Source organism: Montipora capricornis, chromosome 12 (assembly GCF_036669925.1).
Source record: "Montipora capricornis isolate CH-2021 chromosome 12, ASM3666992v2, whole genome shotgun sequence".
Lineage (NCBI taxonomy): Eukaryota > Metazoa > Cnidaria > Anthozoa > Scleractinia > Acroporidae > Montipora > Montipora capricornis.
This window is the reverse complement of record NC_090894.1, coordinates 32512438-32534937: the sequence shown is the minus strand read 5'-3', so window position 1 is coordinate 32534937 and position 22500 is coordinate 32512438. Positions and strand designations below refer to the sequence as shown.

Genomic DNA, 22500 nt, shown 5'->3' with positions numbered 1-22500 from the left:
TTCTTCTAGTTGGGCATGGTAGTAAACCCCTTTCAAAGAATACCCCTGTACATCGGCTCTGGGATACCCCTAGACGAAGAACGTTTTTGAAAATTTTGGATAAATAACCCGGACAGACTTCAAGCGACGAAAGTGATCCAAAGGAATGGCTATCAATCGATCATCGATCATCCTTGTCACTTGAAAAACCGAAATGCCCCGAGTACATATTCATAACAAAAAGATATTGAAGCTAAAATTGTTTTGATCACTGACAGATATCGGTATTGGGGTTTGCGTAAAAACTCAGAATAGAGGCGTAGAAAGAAGGTAGGGGAAAAAACGAAAAAGGCGGAGGGTACAGCCACACCTTGGCAAAGGGTAGGCTCAAGCGAGCTATTCTTTTCGAGCGGTGAGCGATGCAAGCCAGCAAAGAGCGCTAAACCGGAGCGACCGCACCGCAGTCATTTCGCGTTTCTCTTTGTGGTGCCCCTCGCTTCTCTCCTCCGCAGAGGCTCCCGCTTGGTATTCCAGTAATAATAGCAAACATGCTTCTGCGGAGGAGACAGGCGAGTGAGCACCAGAAAGAGACGCGAGATGGCCGGGACGGGGTCGCCCTAGCCTGCCACTTACGCGTTCTGTCTTTACTCGCGCGCGTTGCGGGCACCGCTCGAAGAGGATAGCTTGCTCGATGCTATCCGATCCTATTGCTTGGAAATAAACATCTGAGGGTAGGTAGAAAACGACCACATCAGCCCTAAGACCCAAAAACGAAAATCAACTTGAAACGGCTATCCTGATCCTATTGATCTACAAGTGTAAGGAACATCAAGATCTTCAATTATCAATGAATCTGATCAATTTCTTCGTTTTCTTCAAAACCCCACCAAAAGTAAAAAAGGAATTCCCCCTCAAAATCCCCTTCAAATCACTGGAAGCTCGCATGAAATGGGACTCTCGACCGAAGCAAAAGCAAGATACAACAAGATGCAATTCTGATTAACAAGACGAATAGACAATTCACTTGTTGCCAGGGTCCCTGCCTCCAGTTCCGTAAAAAGGGCTGTAAGATATATCTTTGGAGCCTCTATTCTCACCAATATTCTCACCGCATATGCCGTAATGGCGGTCGGTCGGGTTTGAACGGCCTTCCGCTCAAAACGGCGCAAAGATGGCTGTTACTCGAGAAGAGATTAAGAACCTTTTGAAAGAAGCAATAGAACCCTTAGAACGAAAGTTAGACAACCTGAACAACGGTTTTCAAGAGTTAAAGCGTTTAGTTGATTTTGTAAATGACAAATATGATGATATACTTGCACAGTTGAAACAAGCAAATGAGAAGATTCAAAGACAGGGAACGAGCCTGAGGCAGATACGGAAAGATCTAGACGATGCAAGAAAGGAGGCACAAGATGCAATGAATGGCTTTGAAAACCTGGCGGAATATCTAAGGAGAGATTGCCTTGAAATTTCGGGCGTCCCACCGAGTGAGAGTTACACGTGTAATCAGCTTGTAATGGCGGTTGGGCAAACCATCGGTGTACAAGTGAAGGAGGAAGATATATCGACCTCTCACCCATTGCCAACTTTTAGAGAAGATGCTCCACCAAAGATAATAGTCAAGTTTACGAGAAGGGACACGAGGAATAGCTTCTATACAAACCGAAGCCAATAATGTTGGGACTTTACAACCGCCATTGTGGTGTTAGAACCTTCTTTGTAGGCGAATTGATCAGCCGGTTCTATGAATTACTTGAGAACGTCAAACAGCTCGAACTTGAGTATTAACTTTTCAAAGGGTCTTGTTATGATATTTGTCAGAGAAATGGGTCGTAGTTGATCGCAGCTCGTTAAAGTTTATTATTTAGGGATGGGAGTCACATTGGCAAGTTTCCAATAACTGGGTTGTACGAGGGTATCAAGGAGGCAGTGGGCCTTACTGCAATAAAAACAGCCCCATTGAAAGGCAAGTCTGGCGAGGTCATCACAGACCAGGGAAAACAGTTCGAGCGCTGGGTAGCGCACTACTTGGAACTGTACGCGACACAGAACGTGGTGACCGACGCCGCCCTGGACGCCATCCCAGACCTGCCTGTAATGGTCGAGCTCTAGGAACCGCCAACGCTGGAAGAGCTCAGCAAAGCCATTGACAGCCTCGCTTCTGGGAAGTCTCCGGGTGCAGGTGGCATCCCAGCCGAGATTCTGAAAACAGAGAAGGCAGTACTACTCGAGCCACTCTATCAACTCCTGTGCCTCTCCTGAGAACTGGGCTATGTACCCCAAGATATGAGAGATGCCAACATCGTCACCATCTACAAACACAAGGGGGATAGGAGTGACTGCAATAGCTATCGGGGCATCTCCCTACTCAGCATTGTCGGCAAAGCATTCGCCCGAGTGGTCTCGACACGCCTACAGAGCGTACCAGGCGTGTGTCCTCGGCACCCTCCTGTACGGTAGTGAAGCCTGGACGACAGATGCCAGACAGGAGAAGAGACTGAACAGCTTCCACCTCCGCTGCCCCAGGCGCATACTGAACATCAAGTGGCAAGATAGAGTGACAAAAACTGAGGTCCTTGATCGTGCAGGCATTCGTGCAGCTTCGAGAACATGGCTGATGACCGAGGGAAGTGTAGGGGGTAGAGCGAAACGGGGTCAAAGAAGCAGAGCGCACCCGAGCTGAAGCGCAGCATGTGAAAAGAAACAGAAGGAAGAACAAGAACACCAACCAAGCGGCATCATCCTTTTCCTGCGCCAACTGCGGCAGGGACTGTCACTCGCGTGTGGGGCTCTACAGCCACTCCCGGAGATGCCAGCGGCCGCCTCGAACCTGATCCAGCCTTGCTGTACCACCGTCAGCCATGACGAATGGATGTCGACGAGGTAGATTTCACTGACCCTTTGCCAATGGCCTACCATGCCATAGGTCCATGGATTACTAAAACGGGCTACTATGAACTACCTAAATAAATCGTGTACAAATGGTTTTGTTTTTAACTTACGAATCATAGCTTTAATTTAAACACCGCCTAACCGCTACCCATTTCGTAATTGTTTGGTGGCGTGTGTTGCACGATACCAAAGATCAAATGATTATGCGTTGTGATGTTTTGTAAAAATGGAACTGTTGCAGCCTCTCCTCTAACCGTTCTTGCTTCGAAATCATTACAGCGGCCAGGTACAGTTAAGAGCAATTACGAGAACAAACACACAATTAACATGTTTCCAAGCCCCACTATGGGCTCGTTTCGCGAAATACTGACTTTTCTTCCCGTATATTGTTTACTTTGAATAGCTCGTCCCGTACTTATTAGGGACTTTTAAGATACACCGACCTCCAACTATCATCATGTCCGTCGTGAGCTCGCGACGGTGGCTCAGGGGAGAGCACAGGTATCTCGTTCCAGTCCCAAACACCTCCGGTCCGTAGTTCGAACTCAGTAGTCGGAGTATCTTAAAGTCCCTGTTACAAACAGAAATCCTACGTGCACTGTACAAGCTTGAATTCCGTGATTTTAAGTAGTATTATTTCTTCATTTGCTTTGCTTCGTTTCGTTCCGCAAAATACAGTAAGTCCTTTCCTCTTTTTTCCAAAATAATTTGAAATGCAACAGGAAATCGCACAGGGGGAGTAGAATCGAGTCGTTAACATTGCAGGTTTCGCTCGTTGTGTTCCCCATGTATTGTGTACTTTGTGTTGTGGACGATAATGCACATATGGAACAATAGACAAGACTATTATTTTCTATAGGTTATTGAGACGACGTCTTAACTTATTAAAAGCATGCTTTTATTCCTAGACTTAACTTATTACATGAAACTACTCGAAGACATTAAAGAGCGAAACTATTAGTAACAAACGAAACGAAATTATGATCCTTCTGGAAAATGCTTAACGTTGAACTTATTCTGTACTCGATTGAAAACGAAAACAAAACTCTATACTGACAACCGAACGACCTTGAATAATTATGGGCCGAAGAATACTAAAACCTTAATCATTTAATCATGATGTCCAATTTTCCCAACTAGGGCGACGCCTATATCAACGAAAACAAGTCCTATAAATTTATGGTTTGTCACATACTGTCTCTTGCGAATATAGGTTGCGAATGGTTGAGAAATCTTTTCAATTCAAGTTGTTGTCGATTCATTCTCTTTTAATACTTCCGGCTTTAGTCTTTATTTGTTTTTGGCGTGTTTGTTGTCAGGAGTCAACAGAGAAACATCAGCATTGCGTTTAAATGAAACTGCTACTTGTCACGAAAGCTCGAAAATTCCCTTGTTCCATCCTTTCTCTTTTTCTCTGTCTCTCCCTCTCTAAATTTGTAGATAACAGACAAGACCTGAGCAAAGATCAAACACGTTTCTTTCATCTTTGGCATAATGTAAATTTGTGCTCTACGTTAGCCGTTTGTTGTTTGTGTTTAGTATCGTTTGACTGATCTTTGCTCGACCACTTACTAGGCAATCCATCACAAGTCCAATTTAGTAATCAATAGACCTGTCCATCGAGGTTGTCCATGGACTAGAGGTCGGTGAAAGACACCACAGGCGAGCTTATCTTCATTCATCCCTCGCAGAAAGAAAATCAAAAGCTGAGATAAATATCTGGCCCCAACATCTCCGGCTTCACACTTCACTCTGGTCAAAAATGTTAATTATTTCAGTTTATCAAATGTTCGATTCTTTCGAAAGGCCAACAAAGCTCTCCAAAAACAGATCAAATGAAGGCAAGCTTCGATGGCAAACATGTCAGGCTCCTACTTGTTATAAAACCATAAAAGTCATCTCAATTATGCGCCGCGGCCTCATTTCCCTATTTTTGTCAGTAATTGGTCCATGGCTCAAACTGTGACTGTATAAAATAACCTGATATATCAATTGCGTTTTTTTTTTAATTTTGGTTAACAGCAAGTCTTAGGTCAACGTTTGCTGTGAGCGAGGAGCCTTTTCTAATGATTTCTGACAAACAAGTTTATTGCGAAGCAGGTGGCCATCAAAGATAAGAATAACACAAAGACAAATTGATTATTCCCTCCGTACGAGTTTCTTTTAGGGGCACCCAACGGCTGGTTTTCTTAAAATTTGCCAGAATTACCTATTTATCATGGTTTCCACTATGCTTTAAGAGCTCGTTTAGCGAGTGTGTAGCAGTCCTACAAATTATTTACCTGTTCGGATGTTTTAAGGGGAGCCTCAGGTCTGTAGTGATTACTTCGCGGCTTTTTTGCCTCCGAACGTCCGAGCCATCGTAACAGGTCTGATCTACAACGTGTCGTTCTTTTTTCCCGAAAATTATAGGGGACGTTTGCATAAAATATGATTCTCAAACAAACTCTGGCCAAAATGACAGAAGTTATATATGTTAACTGAGTTTTATTCCAATATCACAGTTGACTCTCATCAGCTCAGTAAAATTCTAACGTTCTTCAATGTGGTTTCGAAATTTCTACGCACTCTTCAGTTCTAAAATATCTAGAAAACCTGTTAGGAAAAAAAGTCCAAAATCTTAGTGCACCTCGAAAGTCTGAGTTGGAATAGTCGAACATGCTAACCCATCTTCCTTTGGGTGTCCATGTTCTTTTACTGGATAAATCTTATCATAAAATTTTGAGCCCGATAATATTTTCTCGTCAAAAGAAACTTGTCTACTACCGCGTAAAATTGTCTTCTGCTTGTCCAAAAAAAACTAGTGTACTGTCACTACAATGTGTTGTTATTTGATTGAAAGGAGTCGATGATTCAGCAATCCCATAATAGCGCTCAGAGACAAGAAAAATCTAGTTTGGAAAGAGTAAATGAACTGGAGCAGAAGTCTTAGAAATCATTTTATACTCGCAGCTTTAGCTTGAGTTCCATTTCATACAAGAGTTTCCTGAAAGCATCGTTGCATAATGGCATTCCAGCTACCTCTGCTTTTTACCGGGATTTTTGTTGGGACATTTGCCAATACTTCAGTGCAACCAACAAACAACCCAGAGATAAGTAAACCCCAGTACAGCATGAATAACAACTTCTATGCCGGACCTCACTGCTGTCAAAAAATCGAGCAGCAACTCACGGAGATCAAAGAAGCAATCGCTGCGCTGAAAAGAAACGAAACTGGCGGCTCTTTTAACAAAGGTTTGCAATTCTCCATTTTAAATACTTTTACTTCTAAGAAATCAGGGGTTAAAGTTTTCGAAAGCATGGGTTTCTATGCAGAAAGCACTTAAATTAAGGTCGATAAATTGCTTTAATTTTTAATTCCTTGTAACAAGCATCTGCCAGCTCTGTATGGTATATTCCTCTATGACGTCCATATAACTCATTTATATATAGGAGAAAATGAATAAGGAATATTTAGCGTTCGAACATTCGGAATAAAGAATTTCATGGTTTTTGTTAAAGAATAACGAATACGAAAAATGAATATGGAACAAAGAAAGATCCAGTTATTCCGCTTCCATCCAAGAAAACGTTGTAAGGATATCAGAAAAACTTAACTGATTGACAGAAATTTATCCCGCTTATGTACTTTTCAGTCTACAATTCTGGCGAAAAGATCAGTGGTGTGTACAAAATCGACCCCGATGGTTTGGGAAAATTTGAAGTGTACTGTGATCACAAAACGGCTGGCGGAGGGTGGACGGTCTTTCAAAAAAGACAAGACGGCTCCGTAGATTTCTTCCGCACTTGGGACGCTTACAAACGAGGCTTTGGTAATCTGAGTGGAGAGTTTTGGCTTGGATTGGAGAAGATTCACCGCTTGACTGCAAACAGCAGCAACAAGCTTCGCGTGGACTTGGAAGACAATCATGGAAATACAGCATTTGCCGAGTACACTTCAGTTACAGTGGCAAGCGAGCGAGCAAAATACCAGCTGAGTTTGGGGAAATATTCAGGTGTGCAAACTCTGGCGATCAATTAACAACCCTGTGTTAATTGAGAAAGACACACTTTCTCATTTAAACTAGTCTCCTCGGATCTCAGAGAGTTTCATTTTGCTTTCAGTGGCAATTCAAATTGTAAGCCAGTCAGTAACCAAAAAAAAGAACAACACAGCTTTAATTACTGAAAAAACTGGTGAACATTTCACTCGAGTTGATAAACACATTACACTGACTTCATGGCAAGTAGTTAGAAACAAGAAACAATCTCATTTGCGTTTTAAGGATTTTTAGCATTTTAAAAAAGTTAACTTGAGAAATCGAGTTTTCTTTTGATTTCTTAATTCGTCTTACTTGTGATTGATGAACAGATCTCAGAGTTTTATTTCGCTTTCATTGCTAAAACAAATTGGAAGCCATATAGTTAGTGAAAAAGGACAACATAGCTTAACTAAAAAACCTGGTTATCATTTCTGACAAGAGGTTCAGTAGAAACAGAAACAATTTCAAGTGCGTGATAAGACTTTTAAGAATTTCAAAAAAAGTTTTAAAACTGCTTCGTATTTTGATTGCTTAATTCGTTTTCTTTTCATTCAGGCACCGCAGGTGATTCCCTTTGCCCATCACCGCGGCCAAGCGTTTAGCACCAAGGATCGCGATAATGATAACTATTCAGGCAACTGTGCGTCGAGCCATAAAGGTGCCTGGTGGTACAGAAGTTGTCACTACTCCAACCTGAATGGTCTGTATCTTAATGGCAAGACCAATGCAAGTGGAATGACCTGGTATTATTGGAAAAGTAGTTACTACTCTGTCAAGCGGTCTGAGGTGAAAATACGACCACAGAACTTTTAAGCCTCTGTGTCATTTGTATCCGTGACATGCCTGTTACTATCAATTGCTAACCAGGGGATGGATCTTATTGGTCATCAATGAATCGAACTGCTTAACTCGCACAACTGTGTAAAACACTCAATAGGTTTCACAACAAGAAATTTCTTGCGATTAGATATTAGTAGCATACCGCGCATGTTATCATCCGGTAGATTTAGATATATCAGTACGTACTTGCTTAGTTTCACAGAAGCAGTAAGCTGGAATGCTTTAATAAAGTTCGCCAATGATGACCAATGATAAATGTTCTTCTTTTTTCGTTGTCTGCATGATGGCTTTCACCCTTTTATTTTTCAAGATAGAAACGTAAATTGCCTTCTCTCAACAATGCACTGCTTTTTTGCTCTCACAAGCCCTTTCCACAGAAAAACCCAAAGCAGCAACAATTTCCAAAAAGAGAATATTGCAAGATATTAAGCTACCTCTTTACTTTAGATGACACTAAAATGTTCAATTGTCTAGTTAAAAGGAGCATGTACCCCTGATATTTGCTCGGCATTGGTAACTGGGTGACTACAACACTTGCGGCTTAAGTTTAGCACCAAGGATCGCGATAATGATAAAAATTCAGGCAACTGTGCGTTAGGACATAAAGGTGCCTGGTGGTACAACGCTTGTCACGACGTCAACCTGAATGGTCTGTATCTTAATGGCAAGACCGATGCAAGTGGAATGACCTGGTATCATTGGAAAAATAGTCACTACTCTACTCTGTCAAGCGGTCTGAGATGAAGATACGTCCACAGAACTTTTGAGACTCTGTGTCAGTTGTATCGCATGCCCCTTACTATCAATTAGTAACCACGCAATGTATCTAATTGGTCATCAATGAATCGAACGGCTTAACTTGCACAACTGTACGTGCAAAACACTCGCTATGTTTCACAACAAGAGATTTCTTGCGATTACATATTAGTATAGCATACTGCGCATAGTATCATCCCAAGTAGACTTAGATATTTCAGTACTTGCTCAGTTTCTCAGAAGCTGTAAGCAGATGGAAATGCTTTAATAAAGTTCGATAGTGGTGACCAAGGATAAATGTTCTTTTTTCCTTGTCTGCGTGATAGTTTTCACCCTTTTATTTTTCAAGAAAGGAAAGTAAATTGTCCTTCTTTCAACAATTCACTGCCTTTTTGCTCTCACAAGACCTTTCCACATAATAACCCAGAGCAGCAACAATTTCGAAAATGAGATCATTAAGCTGCGTCTTCACCTTCACTTCAGATGATACTAAAATTGTCAATTGTCTGGTTAAAAGAAACTTGTACCCTTGATGTTTTCTCACCATTGGTAACTGGCTGACTATAACACTTGCGGCAAAATTTTGCAACTATCTCACTTCACTTCCTCAACATCTCTAAATTCCAATTCGATCAGGATGCAGGACCTCCCTTAAAATCTCCTCCGAGTGACTGGATCTTCCTGGGTAAATACCTCGAATTATTAATTGTTATTCACTTACACGAAAGAAGCACTATGTTTATTTTTTTTTTTCTAATTAAAAGGCAGTTACAGAAACTGATAAGGCAACTTATCAGGCTGTATCATGCCTGTGACAAAGGGATATGATGGTTTCTGGGCCGGACTTGAGCGTCAGAATTTGCTGTACCCCATTTATCAAATGACTTTGAATGGGGAACCGAGATCCAAATCTTGTAACTTCATGAGTAGAGCAAAACGAAAGAGGTTCGGTTCGAATTCTGCATGGCGCTCCAATTTGTACCTTTGCCTTTGCCTGTTGCCAGGCAACCATCATATGAACTTGTCAAGGGTACAATACGCCATCACTATGAGAGAAAGGTATATTAGTTAAAGTGCGGCTTATAGAAGAAAGATAGAAGTAATCTTCGCACTTATCAGGACAGTCTGCTCAAATTTCAATTCGATCCATTTACACATGTAGTAGGGGAGGGGGCCTATATCTCGCGCTAATCCCGCTCTGCGTTCAAAATGGCGGACTTCCTATTCAGCTTGTAGACTTAAAATCCCTATCCTTGTGCAGAAACCTTCATTACACCTTCATTGCAACGTCCTTAGGCGTTATTCGTGTTTTTATGGTTGAAGTGGAACGAGAATGAAGATCAATTTGCTGACTAATGTAGCACAACCGCGAAAATTCGAAGATGCATCAGTAAAAATGTGCTATCTTCATTGATGCTAAAGATCAAACCGCTCCTGGACCTTCTCGGCAACCATTTTAGCAATGGCCAAAGACGAGGTTGCCCCGGGAGATGGAGCATTTCTGACATGCAGCACTCGGCTTCCGATGTCCCCTGCACCTCCGTCGAACACAAAGTCTTCCATTAAATTCCCTTCAAGATCCATGGCCTGTGCACGAACATTTGCAGGGCCCCTGATTGGTTGATAAAAACATGTGGAATCGTAAGTAAATAGAGCCCAACAATGTCTGAGTAGGGCACTCAATTTTGCCCGCAAATTACCGCTATGATAGGCGTTTATTGCTTTCATTAGGCCATTAATACGCCATGTTACCATACTTGGCGAAGAGAACGCGCAAAATATGAGACGGTAATACACTGTAGTGTCCGTGGTTGACCAGTAACAGAGCAAATACGGAAGTAACGGGAGTTATTGTTTTCAACACGATGCAAATCCCAATAATTTAGCTTTTCGTCGCCTCTAATTACCCACCATTTCGTTTTTCCAGTCAAATGGTTTCGTTTGTGTTGATTTCGTCATTCGCACGCGCCTTGTTATGCAATCCATACGATTCTCAGTCGACGCAGGAAGAAGCCAAAATACTAGAAAATACTAACTAGGAATAATAAATCCCTTATTGAAAAGTTTAACATAGAATACCTGGGCACATTTTGTTCGTCGCTTGTACTATTCAACTCCCAGAATATCCGCGCGTATTATATGTTAAACCATTCAATAAGGTGTATGCATTTCTGGGCAAGTAAGTGATGCTTATATTGTGGAGCATTTCTGAAAATCAGCGGACACCCTGGAGAACCAGCTCAGGATGTGCGCCTCACCGCTAATTTGACGCGCTCAGACTTTGATAAGAGTCGCTAAGTGACCCATTAAGTCTAAGAGTCAACTATGTATTCACAACAACCCCCCCCCCCCCCCAAAAAAAAAACAATGTTTACCGGCGAAAAAGGTATGACATTGACCGTGCGGTTCGACAAATCAAGGTCGACCTTTTCTCTCTTTGAAAGAAAAGATAAAGGGCATTCTTCAGCCGCTTAAGCGAGGTCCTTGAATCATGGAAGGACGACGTTAACGATCGTAGTGCCTGGCGGAAATTGGCAGCAGTCCAGGTGTGTAAGGTTATAGTTAGGGGTAGAGGGTCACTTTGTTACTTTGTGACGCTTACACCAAGTAATGTGAATCTCATTGCGAAGTTCTATAAGACAACCCACTTTTAAACAAGAATTCTGTCAGGACACCACTGTCTTCTGCAGAAAAGTGTTTGCGCTACCCTGGTGTCCACTGGCGAAGAGCGAGTTGGCATGCGCACTTTTAATCGAGATCCCAATTTCGGTTGTTAGAGTAAAATACAGAGCACATCTCCCATTGATTCTTTATTCTTTATTCTTTACTCCAGCACTTGGCTAAGTAACCTGACTTCTTGCTGTTATACGCAGTTGTGTTCTCATTCACACAGAAGCCCTTCAAGCTAATCCTGCCAAGCCGACCACATGCTGGAAAGGTCAGACCACAACACCGGGAACACTGTCCCCTACTCTTTTTGAATAGTGTGTGCGATCTTTAACGTCCCACAGAGTTAATGAACAAAGGCTGTGAGACGGGACCTCCTTAACTGAGAAGACTTGAAAGTCTAACAATTTGCAGATTTATTTACAAAGGCACCACTTTTTCCTCAGTTATTTAAAGACCCTGAGTGTTGGTCCGGCCGAAGATGGACTCACGACCTCCCGCGTGACAGCCCGGTGCTCAACCGAGCCACCGGTGCGCGGTTCTGTGAGTTTGCATCTTTCCCTCGCGTGCACGTTGCAACGCAAATCCACACAACCGGGAATGTCATCCAATACTCTTCGCAAACAGCTTTTGTAAGTTTCTCTTACCTCTCTACATCCTGGACTTTAAGACTAGGAATATATCTTTGTAGTTTCTTGACTTAAGTTGATATGAAAATTCCTCTGTAATATTCCCCAACTCCAAACGTAAAATACTGCAACATGAGCTTCCGTAGCCCGCTAAAAGCGTCAACAAAAAGACATTCGAGTCCTCCTCGTGACCACTGTTACTTAAACTGAATTTATGTTTCGTTAGAATGAGGCAGCCTCATTTCCAACAACGTTTCCTTTCATGTGCAAGAGGTCTGGGACAGAGTCGGAAATTATGTCAGTCAAATAATGTATGATGTACGAGTATAATTCAACACAAAGATGGCCTTTCGGCAAAGCAACATACCGGTATCCCAATTCATCTATCAGGTCTGAGAAGTTTACATCTGTAAGTTTGTATTCTTCCCTTGCGAATGCCAATACTGCATTGGGTCCAAGCCACACGCTGCCATCAATACGCGGGGTGAAATGGACCCCAAAAAAAGGGATGTTAGGTTCTGGAACCTAGCGTGAGGAGAAAAAATGTAAGTAATTTTCACTTCAGGAGATTCCTTGGTAACAGAAGCTAGTATAATGTTTAGTCTAAGGACCAGGACCTTGAAAGACCATTTGGTACCAAACAGAGGGGCAAGTCTTAAATGTCTGCTTCCTTTAGTTTAATTTGATTTGTAATAACCGTTTCAAATAAGAAGCTTAAGGTGATTCCCTGGTTTTCTATTGTGCAACCCTACTGCGCATAATTTCGTGCGTCATTGACGCTCACGCACATTGATAAAATGGCGGATTTTCATTCACGCCAAGCTTAATCCGTCAAGGAATGATTATTTTCTCCTGAACGAGTACTGTGGCACCTAGTTTTATTTGATGTTTTTGTTCAGGACGGTGTCTTCATGAAGTAATAAAAAAATTAGCAAAATTCTATGGCCATTGTTTTGGCAATTTCATAAAAATGTACGGAAAGAGGCGTTACGAGTGGAACAGCCCACACTCAAGTTAAATCTACTCTAGAGCGTTAAGTACTCACAAAGGAATTCAAATACACTTTTCAGGTTCGTACGCGAATTAACCATGGAATGACACCAGCATCTGCGTTATACCAGGGATTTACATTTATAAAGTCGAGCTATATTTGCCCAACATTGGCGATGCGCGGCAATTGTCAAAGTGGCTCGTACCATGGAAACGAACACGGTGACCCTCCTTTTTTTACTAAATTTTTGGCATTTCTTCGACATGTTACAACAGTGTGCGAAGTTTTATTAGAAATCTAAGACAAGTTCTAATTCTAGGGAATCACCTTAATAGCGGAGCTCCGCGCGCACCGAAGGCACGCGCATGCGGAGCACCATAGTTAAGAAAATATGGTAACCCATAGACCTTATTCATAAATGGCGGTTACATTTATAATTCTTTTGTCCAAGTGAAAATTAGCCTACCAAGCCTCATTTTAGAGCAAAAATTCTTTTCAATTCACTGTATGGTATTGAGGCTTGGTAGGCTAATTTGCACTTGGACAAAAGAATTATACATTGACCTTCATTTATGAATAAGGTCTCAAGTGAAGCTATAATCCTCGCAGTTATGAACGCAATTATTGCAATTGTTTGGTTTGGTTTTGTTTGGTTTATTAAAAAAAATCGTCGCGCTTAGAAATAAGCGAATTGCAAAATTATTTTACAAAGATAAAACTAATTACATCGTGTTCAAAATGGACTGGGGCTTACAATAATGAGAGGATAAAATACAATAAATTAGGTAATTAACTAGAAGCTAGAAATATATATCAAGTTACACATTAAATTCCCATAAGTTCCTAAATTACATGCCGCTTCGTTTAAAGCGTTTAGTTTGGCAACTTATAAGGGATGGTCTGTTTATGTTGCAAAGGGAGCGGCCGTGCGCCTGCGACCGAGTCGGTGGAACAAGATGGCGAAGACGGGACTCGGGCTCATTTATCTTTGTAAATAATTTGCTACACAACTCCATTCTCCTTGTGTGAAGTGATACACACCAGGTAGTAGCTAAGGCCTCTTGGTAGAGCAGTGCAGGAAAGATGATGCGCAGCGCCCGTTTCTGCACTCGCTCGATGCTATCTGATAGTTTGACGGGGAGGGCATTATGCTACACAGAAAAACAATATTCAAGGACAGACCTAATGAGCGCAAAATAAACCTTAAGTAGGTCGGCAGGTGGTACTCCGCCGCGTTTGAGGACACGAAGAATATGCAGTCTCTTTCACACCTTAGCTACAACCCCATTTGAGATTACTTTGAATTGTAACGCCCAATACTTTATGAGCATTGACTGACTCAAGGGCCTTAGTGTCTATGGCATCTCCTGGCCCTTTTTTGGTGTTAAGAACCATATTTTTTGTATCAGCCCAAATGCTGATGTTGTCAAGTTCAGATTGCAAAATTGACACCCCGCGTGCCGCCGCAAATTCTGATATAGTGATGTCATCTACATACTTCCAGTATGAGCAACGCGGGGAAGCCTATTTCAAATCGTTAATCATTATTACAAAAAGTATAAGACCCAGTTTGGTCCCTTGAGGGACACCGGCACGTACTGGGAGCCAATTGGAGATGGTCTGCCCTAGTTTGACACATTGCCACTGATCTGTTAGGAAACTGCAGATCCATGGTATCATAGAGCGACGCACCCTTAAGTCAATTAGCTTCCTAATAACGATGGTATGGTCGATCCTGTCAAACGCCTTGCTAAAATCAAGGAAGCAGGTTCTCAAATAACAACCAGGATTATCAAGCTCAGAAAGCTAGTTGTGAATGAGATCGAGTAGACAGTAAGTGGTGGAAGATTCTTTCAGACTACCAAATTGAAGACTATCAATATGCTCGCCAACATCCTCGATCATCCAAGAGACCACAAAATCTTTCAAGACCTTAGACAAAATAGGGGTTAAAGAGATAGGTCGAGTGTCGCTCTCACATATCCACAAAATGGGAACTTCACCGGTAGTAAGCGATGTGTTAAAGATCTTTGTGACAGGCTCGGTCAGTTCGTAGGCAAATTCTTTAATTATCCGAGGCGGAATGCTGTCAGACCCCATAGCCTTATTTGTTTTTACATGCAAAAGCTTTTTGCAAACCACATGGGAATGTACAATAGGCACTTCCTCAACAGATGGTAAAAATGATGGGACGCATGACGTATCAAGTGGTGGAATAGCAGCAGCTACGGTTGCGAAATACTGATTTAAAGACTCAGCAAGTTCGCCTTCTAACAATGCAACGCCGTCGCGCTCGAGGTTAAAGCAGGACTGGCCATAATTTCTTCCCGACATGACATTGACAGTTCGCCACCACCGGCGAACATCATCTTACCGTGCGTTTCGTACTTTTTCCTCATAAAATTTCCTCTTCCTTGATTTAATCTCTGACTGTACCTTACGTCTATAAACGCGCCACAACTGAGCATCACCAGAGTGAAATGCTTGCTGGCGCTCCAGAAGCGTAGAGAAGATTGAAAAATTCAGGACTTCAACGGGGTTTGAACCCGTGACCTCGCGATTCCGGTGCGACGCTCTAAACAACTGAGCTATGAAGCCACTGACGTTGGGAGCTGGTCATTTGTGGATTCTAATGTTCCTGTGAAGAATGAATCAATGATGAAATGGTATATGAAATGGATCATATATGAACTGAGGATATGAAATCAAGTGAAGCTATGATCCTCGCAGTTATGAACGGAATTATTGAAGTTGCAGAGAAGCCTGAAAATTTTAGGACTTGAACGGGGTTTGAACCTGTGACTTCGCGATTCCGGTGCGACGCTCTAACCAACTGAGCTATGAAGCCACTGACGTTGGGAGCTGGAATTTTTTTTTTTTTCAGGCTTCTCTACGCAATTGAATAGGCATCGTTAGTCATATTTGCATACATAACTGATGAAGGTCACCGGAGTGATCGCAATTTTTTAAAAAACTCTTTTAATCAGTGTCAACGCTGCTATTTCGTGGAATATAGTACATCAGTAAAACTCTTTTTGACCTTGAACTGACAAAAAATTTTTTCATGGCTTCTAATTTTTGCGTGATTCCTATTCGCTGGCTATTGACAGTTGACTCTGATGTGGCTTTTTTCCTTTTCCATTCGATCGCTGAGGGTGTGCTTGTTATAATAATAATAATAATAATAATAATAATAATAATAATAATAATAATAATAATAATAATAATCAACTTTATTTATAGAGGGTACCACACAGCAGTAATCACTGAAAAACTAGTGGACCTCTCATAAATATATGCAGAAAAAAGATAAAATATAAGAAGGTTCAAAACATGCAATGACAACATGAAAAGTAAAAAATATGAAAAAGATGAGATACATTGGGTCAAGACCAACAGGTTGAAAATTAAATGATAAAATGGTCCATTTCGTTATAACTGTCCATAAAATGTTTAAAAATTAATTTTTTAAAACTTGAAAGAGTAGACTGGTTTTTAATATGGGGAGGCAACATATTCCAGAGGCGGCTAGTCGATACTGAGAAAGACCATTTTCAAGGTTAAACAGCAACTGGTCAACCAAACGAATAAGTGCAGTTTCAGTTGAGTGGGATTTTCTAAAGCCAGACTGGAGATGATGAAACAGATTGTTCTCCTTAAGGAAATTGCACAAGCATTCACATATGTGTTTTTCTAATATTTTAGAGAGAATAGGAAGCACAGAAATCGGTCTGTAGTTGTTCTTATCATTCCTACTGCCATTTTCTTTGAAAACAGGGGTAACTTTTGCAACCTTCCATGCAGCTGGGAAGGTCTTGGTAGACAGGCAGAGGTTCAGTAGCTTTGACAGCGATGGTGATATTGCAGGTGCAGCGATCCTGAGTTATTTGGCACTAACGCCATCATCTCCGGTGGGTTTATGGGTTGGGATAGAAAGCAATAATTCTACAACCCACCTCTGTGTTATTGTCGGGAGGTCAAATGACCCAATGCCCTGTCTATGAGTTGTTATTGTTGAGAGGCCAGTTGGAGAATCAGGCCCAAGTGCCGCAACTAGTTTCTTTGGTTTATCAACGAAAACCAAATTTGAGATCTCGGCAATACTTTGTTTATCCAAGATATTCCACTTTCAGCGCTTTTTTCATCATTTGATAGACACTTGATAAGGTTCCAGAGTTTTCTGGAATTATTCTTATTTTCGTTAAATTTACCCTTAAAATACGATTGTTTTGTAACCTTGATATCATGAGTCACACTGTTTTTTGCTTGTTTACATGCATTCCAATCTCTTACTGCCTGGCTCTTTCTGGCTTTCTTGAGAAGTTTGTCCCTAGCCTTTATCCCGTTTAGGATCTCAGCGTTGAACCATTTTGGCTGAACTTTGCGCTTTACTCTCTTTTATTTCAAAGGGAGATGCTCATCAATAATGCCATTAAATATTTTGTACCAGGTGTCAACTACATCATTAGGATCCTCAAACATCAAAACGCGGATAATTCGAAACCTTTTATTTTCACTAACCCTACAGGCAGTAAGAATAAATAACCAGGGAGCTCTCTAGGCTTGGCTAAATCTACATATTAGCAAATGTCCACGTGGTCAAAGGATGTCACTCGTTTCCACGACAAAGCAAAACAATTTACGAAGAAGACTAGTGATAACCGAATAGTCACATTAACTACAACTTACTCATATCTCAGCTGTCATATATATAGTAAAGGCTGCTTTACGAGTTACATCTCGACAAGTCTCGATGGAAGAAAGTATAGCTTTCAAAGGGTGTCTATAGTAACCAGTGAAAATTATTCAATTATGAGTTATGAAATTTTATGCCACTGAGGAAGGATACAATGTTTGTGAAAGGTAAAACGAAGAATTAAAGTTGACAGGAAGCCGGCCGAAAAGAACAAAACTTTACATCAGTGTCACCTCGTACGTATAATTCAGTGTCCTCATCACTTTCGTTAGAAGCATACACTGACCCACAAGTCTCAATCTCTCTTGTTCAGCCTTGGTCAACCAGTTTACGGTCATATCTAAATTTAAAATAGGGCTCCAACCAAATGCTCAATGGACAATGAAATTAGGTCTGATGACCGCAACGCCTCTGATTGGTTTGCGACCAGATTGCATCTGCTAAATGCAGAATCATGAATCGGGCACTGAATGCAACGCCAAAATGTTTCTAAAATCTAGAAGAAGCTGTCTTATAAATAGATAATATCGTAAACTGATGAGATGAATCCTCTCGCAGACCGTGACTTCTAGGTTATTAACTTCTCCTGTTGTTTGATACAGCCTCTTCGATAGAATTCTGATGTCGATTCTATCTAATACCTCTAATAATGTGCGCATGTCTGAGCACTTCAAAAGCTGCAGGAAGAAAGGTGAGATGATCTTGCGCATGAGCAAGACAGCAACTCCGGGAAAAGCAGTAGGCAGTGGTTCACTGCCCTTACAATCAACACAGAGCCTATTGTTTTCCTGACAGTACCCCAAATCGATGAATGAAGAGAATTTTGAAGGTTGTAGTGCCGCAGTGGAGTTCGCAGGGAAACCATGCTTAAAAAGCAGTCAGTACATGGTGGTGACTGTTCGAGCAGATGAAACTTTTCTTCTTGACACAGAACAATCTGTGTAAGAACTCATTAACATAACTTGTTTCAGCCTAGCAGCTATACTTCTGGAAAGTGAAATTAATGGGTTGCATGAATAAGCCTTGTATCAGCTTCTTTAGGAGTGGAACTGGCCTCTCGACTACCTCGGTGGCTTCTTCTTCTTTTCCCTTAGCGCTAATTACGCTAATGAAGGGTGGCCACGCAAAGTCGACCTCCGAGTGTTTGGTCCTGTTTCTTGCCTACAGTTTCTTGACTTATTATTATAGTGGACACTACCGTTATCTAAGCTTATGGAGCGGTGTGTTGTCGAGTTTTGAGTAGGTACAATGTCTTTGTAAGTGGGAAAGTCCTGCTTTTCAATCTCAAGCTTTGCTTGGCCCTAGAATCTTTACTACCGAAATTTGCACATGGAACAAAGGAGCCTCATTAACAGAGAAGTACAGTATGCGAAGCATTCCATGGTTCATTAAGTGCATTTATACCGATCTATTTAAGAGACCGTTCCACTTATTCTTTGGATTGCCACAGATTAAGAGATGCAAACGTCCATGTTCATACTACCCTAACACCACTATAAAAATATCTGCGGTACGCAGTTTAGCAGATATTTGTTTTCTGCACGTTTCGTTAAGAATCTGTTTGTGCATTCCTGCACAATTCATGTCCCCGATGAATTGATAGTACTCGTATTTGCATACGAGCTATTTGATATAAATAGGGTGTGCATTGTAGTGGTTCTTCCTTCGGGTCGAACGCTAGGAACGACACCTTCACTTAATTTTTTATCTTTGTTCATCTTTTATTTTCTGCTGCTGATTTGCTTTCTCGTCATTTATAGTTTAAAAATGTTCAATTATCATCAGCGTTCAATTTTCACATTAGCGCTCTGATGAAGGGCTAACGCTCGAAAAGTCAGCTTTTCAATCTTTGTATAAGTTAGTCATAGCCTGAAAGGTTTATTTTACGATCTCTAGGGCTGCAACGGATAGTGCCAATATCTTGACGGCTTCTTATCGATTTTGTTTTTAGTGTGGAGAATATGGCCACCTCAGCGTGAGCTGCAAGTCTAGGGATAGCGCCCAGGCCTCCTCTAGCTCAACGGCTAAATGACTAGATGACGGCGATCATAAAGTTGAGTATGCTTTAGAGTTTTTCGACATGTACACAATCGCCTGCTTACGGAAAGTGGGTGAGGGTAGCGGTGGCAGTGTTAAAGGTCGTTTGAAGTCTCATTACGAGTTTTGGGAGTCTGTGTTAGATGTCTCGCAATTTGCGACCAGCATGATCAGGGAGGGTTATAGGTTACCTTTTAGTGAGTATCCAACTCCTTGCTTTCTCAAGAATAATAGATCTGCTTTTAAGCACCCCGAGTTTGTTGTCAAAGCTATTGAAGAGCTTCTTTGCAATAATTGTATTATTGAGCACGAATTTCCTCCATATTGTGTCAATCCTCTAACCGTGGCGGAGGGCAAGAAGCTCCGTCTCGTTATCGACCTACGCCATGTAAACGCATTTGTTTCTAAAGTAAAATTTAAGTACGAAGATCTTAGATCTCTATCCCAAGTTCTGGAAGAGAATCATTGGTTTTTTACCTGGGATCTTAAGTCAGGTTATCATCATGTCGACATCTTTGCAGATCACCAAAAGTATTTAGGATTTTCGTGGATAATTAACGGTAAACCCAGATATTTCTGCTTTTCAGTTCTACCATTCGGTCTAAGCTCGGCTTTTCATTGTTTTACTAAGCTTATGAGACCCTTAGTTAAGCGCTGGCGCTCTATGGGCCACCTGTCCTTTGCTTACTTAGACGACGGTTTTACTAGTCAGCCGGACTTCATCTCCGCCATGGCTGCAAGTACCATCCAAAGAAAGGAGCTCAGGTTGTCTGGCCTCGTGACTAACGAAGAAAAATCTAATTGGGAGCCTAGGCAAGTCGGAGAGTGGCTCGGCCTTGTAATCGATACCATCGCTATGCAATATAGAGTACCAGATAAGAAGTTAGCCAAGCTGAAATCCCTTCTCGATGGCGCTGTCAGTGACAAATACATAACCATCCGGCAACTGGCAAGGATTGCAGGTTCAGTTATCTCCATCAGTTTAGCCGTGGGACCCATTGCTCGACTATGCACGAGACAGATGTACTATGCCATCGAGTCAAGGATCGGAGGCTGGGACCAACGCCTAACGCTGTCACCGGCACTCTTAGAGGAGCTGAGGTTTTGGTTGTTCAATATTGACAGCTTCAACGGTTTCGCTATCAGACCTCCATGCTCAACCTCGCCCACAGTCATTTACACCGATGCCAGCGACTTCGCATTCGGCGGATATTCGACCAGTTTGTCTGAGCCTGCCGTACGTGGCATGTGGCTACGCGAAGACGCTTCAAAGAGTTCTACGTTCCGCGAGGTGAAAGCAGTCCTTTACGTTTTAATGTCTTACGAAGAAAAGCTTAAGTCATCTAGAGTAGTTATCAAGACCGACAGCCAATGCGCAGCCCGCGTCATTACAGTTGGAAGTACAAAGCCCCATCTACAAAGCTTTGCTATGGACGTTTTCCAGCTATGTTTCAGACAGGGTATTACTCTCGAGGCTCAGTGGATTCCCCGTTCGCTCAACGATAGAGCAGACGTGCTAAGCCGCTTTATCGATCCTGATGATTGGTCTGTTCATCCATCTGTCTTCCACATGCTAGATGCTCGGTTTGGTCCACACACAGTGGATCGCTTCTCTTCCCACTACAATCTCCAGCTACCTCTCTTCAACACCAAATACGCATCACCTGGTAGCTGTGGCGTTGACGCGCTTACCCTAGATTGGTCCGGTCACAATAACTGGTTATGCCCTCCAGCAAACTTAATAGTGAAGTGCGTCCGCCATCTCGAATCCTGTCGTGGCACTGGGACACTGATCATTCCTGAATGGCCATCAGCTTTTTTCTGGCCGTTTCTGCACGCCGATTCCAGTTCCTTCAAGCCCTTCGTGAAAGAGGTTGTGCCGCTACCAAGGATAAAAGATCTCTTGTTGGAAGGCCCAGGGCAAGCGATCCTGTACAAGAGGAGGCAGTCTGTTTTTGTTGGCTGCCCAGCGTTTAGAATTTTAGCATTACGGCTCGAGTTTATCTGAATCGTTTGTTGTTGCTAAGGCACGTTTGCGCGTTTTGTCGTTACTAATTACTTATGCAAAAGCCATTTAGGCTATGTAAGCCATTTAGGCTATGTAAGCCAATTAGGCTACGTAAGCCATTTAGGCAATGTAAGTCATTTATGCTGTAAGCCTTTTAGGCAACGTTAGCCGTTTAGGCGATGTTAATAACTTGGTTTCCCCTTTCGCGGCTCTCTCGCAAATTACGCGCGGGTGTCCGTAATTTTAGCCACCTTCGGCCTCCTTATGTATGCGCATTGTAATAACCCGCGCAGTTGAGGGCGGTGCGGATCCATTTACTCACGTGAGGTGTGTTCTTGTTTCAGTACTTTACAGATATATTCAGTAAAGGGATCTGCTCCGACGCCAGGGAGTTGGAGGATCCTGAAATGGTTGTTCTAGTCAAAGAGCTGAAAAATCTTCAGAAGTCCTCAAAGGCAAGTTCAAAGCTTTCCAAGTATGCTTCAAGCTGGAAAACGTGGTGCGCGTGGTCATCATCCACTCTGCACATCCCTGAGATACCTGCCAAGCCCCTACATGTTGCTCTGTTTCTGACGAAGATGTTTCTTTCATGCGTTGAAAAGGGCACCGGATCTTCGGCTCTTGAGTCAGCTGTCTATGCTATTAGATGGGCGCATCGCACAGCCGGCTTGAATTCACCGACGGACCACCCAGTCGTGCAATCCACTCTGGAGGGCGCGAAAAGAAAGCTTGGACGGCCGGTGAATCCCAAGGAGCCAATCTCCTTGGAACTTGTAGAGACACTTTGCGTGAATTACGCGTCCAGCTCATCCCTTAGACATCTTCGATTTCTGGTCATCCTACTCCTCGGCTACGCAGGGTTTTTACGTGTCGACGAGCTGCATTCGTTAAAAGTTGAGGATATATCTATTGTCGACGACCATATGGCAATTTCCGTCAGGAAGCGAAAAAACGACCAGTATAGAGAAGGCCACACAGTTTAC

At 42.2% G+C, this 22500-nt stretch overlaps 3 protein-coding genes across 3 annotated transcripts in view; all 3 read left to right on the top strand.

Moving 5' to 3' along the window:
- The window catches only part of LOC138025685 (uncharacterized), a 41282-nt gene that overhangs the window by 18135 nt on the left and 647 nt on the right, over positions 1 to 22500 (top strand). The window contains exons 2-3 of the mRNA XM_068872862.1: positions 19424 to 21507; positions 21906 to 22500. The exon at positions 21906 to 22500 is cut by the window's right edge and continues 647 nt beyond it. Coding sequence (XP_068728963.1) covers positions 19553 to 21507; positions 21906 to 22500 — 2550 coding nt within the window. The 5' untranslated portion in view covers positions 19424 to 19552. The remainder of the gene's footprint in view (positions 1 to 19423; positions 21508 to 21905) is intronic.
- Positions 1102 to 4223, top strand: LOC138025687 (uncharacterized). Its single transcript, XM_068872864.1, has 2 exons — positions 1102 to 1623; positions 4115 to 4223. Exons 1-2 carry the CDS (start codon positions 1151 to 1153, stop codon positions 4221 to 4223), a joined length of 582 nt encoding a protein of 193 aa, XP_068728965.1. The 5' UTR covers positions 1102 to 1150.
- LOC138025686 (ryncolin-1-like) lies at positions 6390 to 8570 on the top strand. Its single transcript, XM_068872863.1, has 3 exons — positions 6390 to 6880; positions 7449 to 7679; positions 8280 to 8570. The coding sequence occupies exons 1-3, from the start codon at positions 6494 to 6496 to the stop codon at positions 8475 to 8477; spliced, it is 816 nt and encodes a 271-aa protein (XP_068728964.1). The 5' UTR covers positions 6390 to 6493; the 3' UTR covers positions 8478 to 8570.

Coding starts and splice junctions, on each gene's coding strand:
- LOC138025687 (XM_068872864.1), top strand. CDS start 1,151: ATGGCTGTTACTCGAGAAGAGATTAAGAACCTTTTGAAAGAAGCAATA. Junction 1,624..4,114: donor TTTACGAGAAGGGACACGAG/GAATAGCTTCTA, acceptor ATCTTTTCAATT/CAAGTTGTTGTCGATTCATT.
- LOC138025686 (XM_068872863.1), top strand. CDS start 6,494: ATGTACTTTTCAGTCTACAATTCTGGCGAAAAGATCAGTGGTGTGTAC. Junction 6,881..7,448: donor ATTCAGGTGTGCAAACTCTG/GCGATCAATTAA, acceptor CTTTTCATTCAG/GCACCGCAGGTGATTCCCTT. Junction 7,680..8,279: donor ACTCTGTCAAGCGGTCTGAG/GTGAAAATACGA, acceptor TTGCGGCTTAAG/TTTAGCACCAAGGATCGCGA.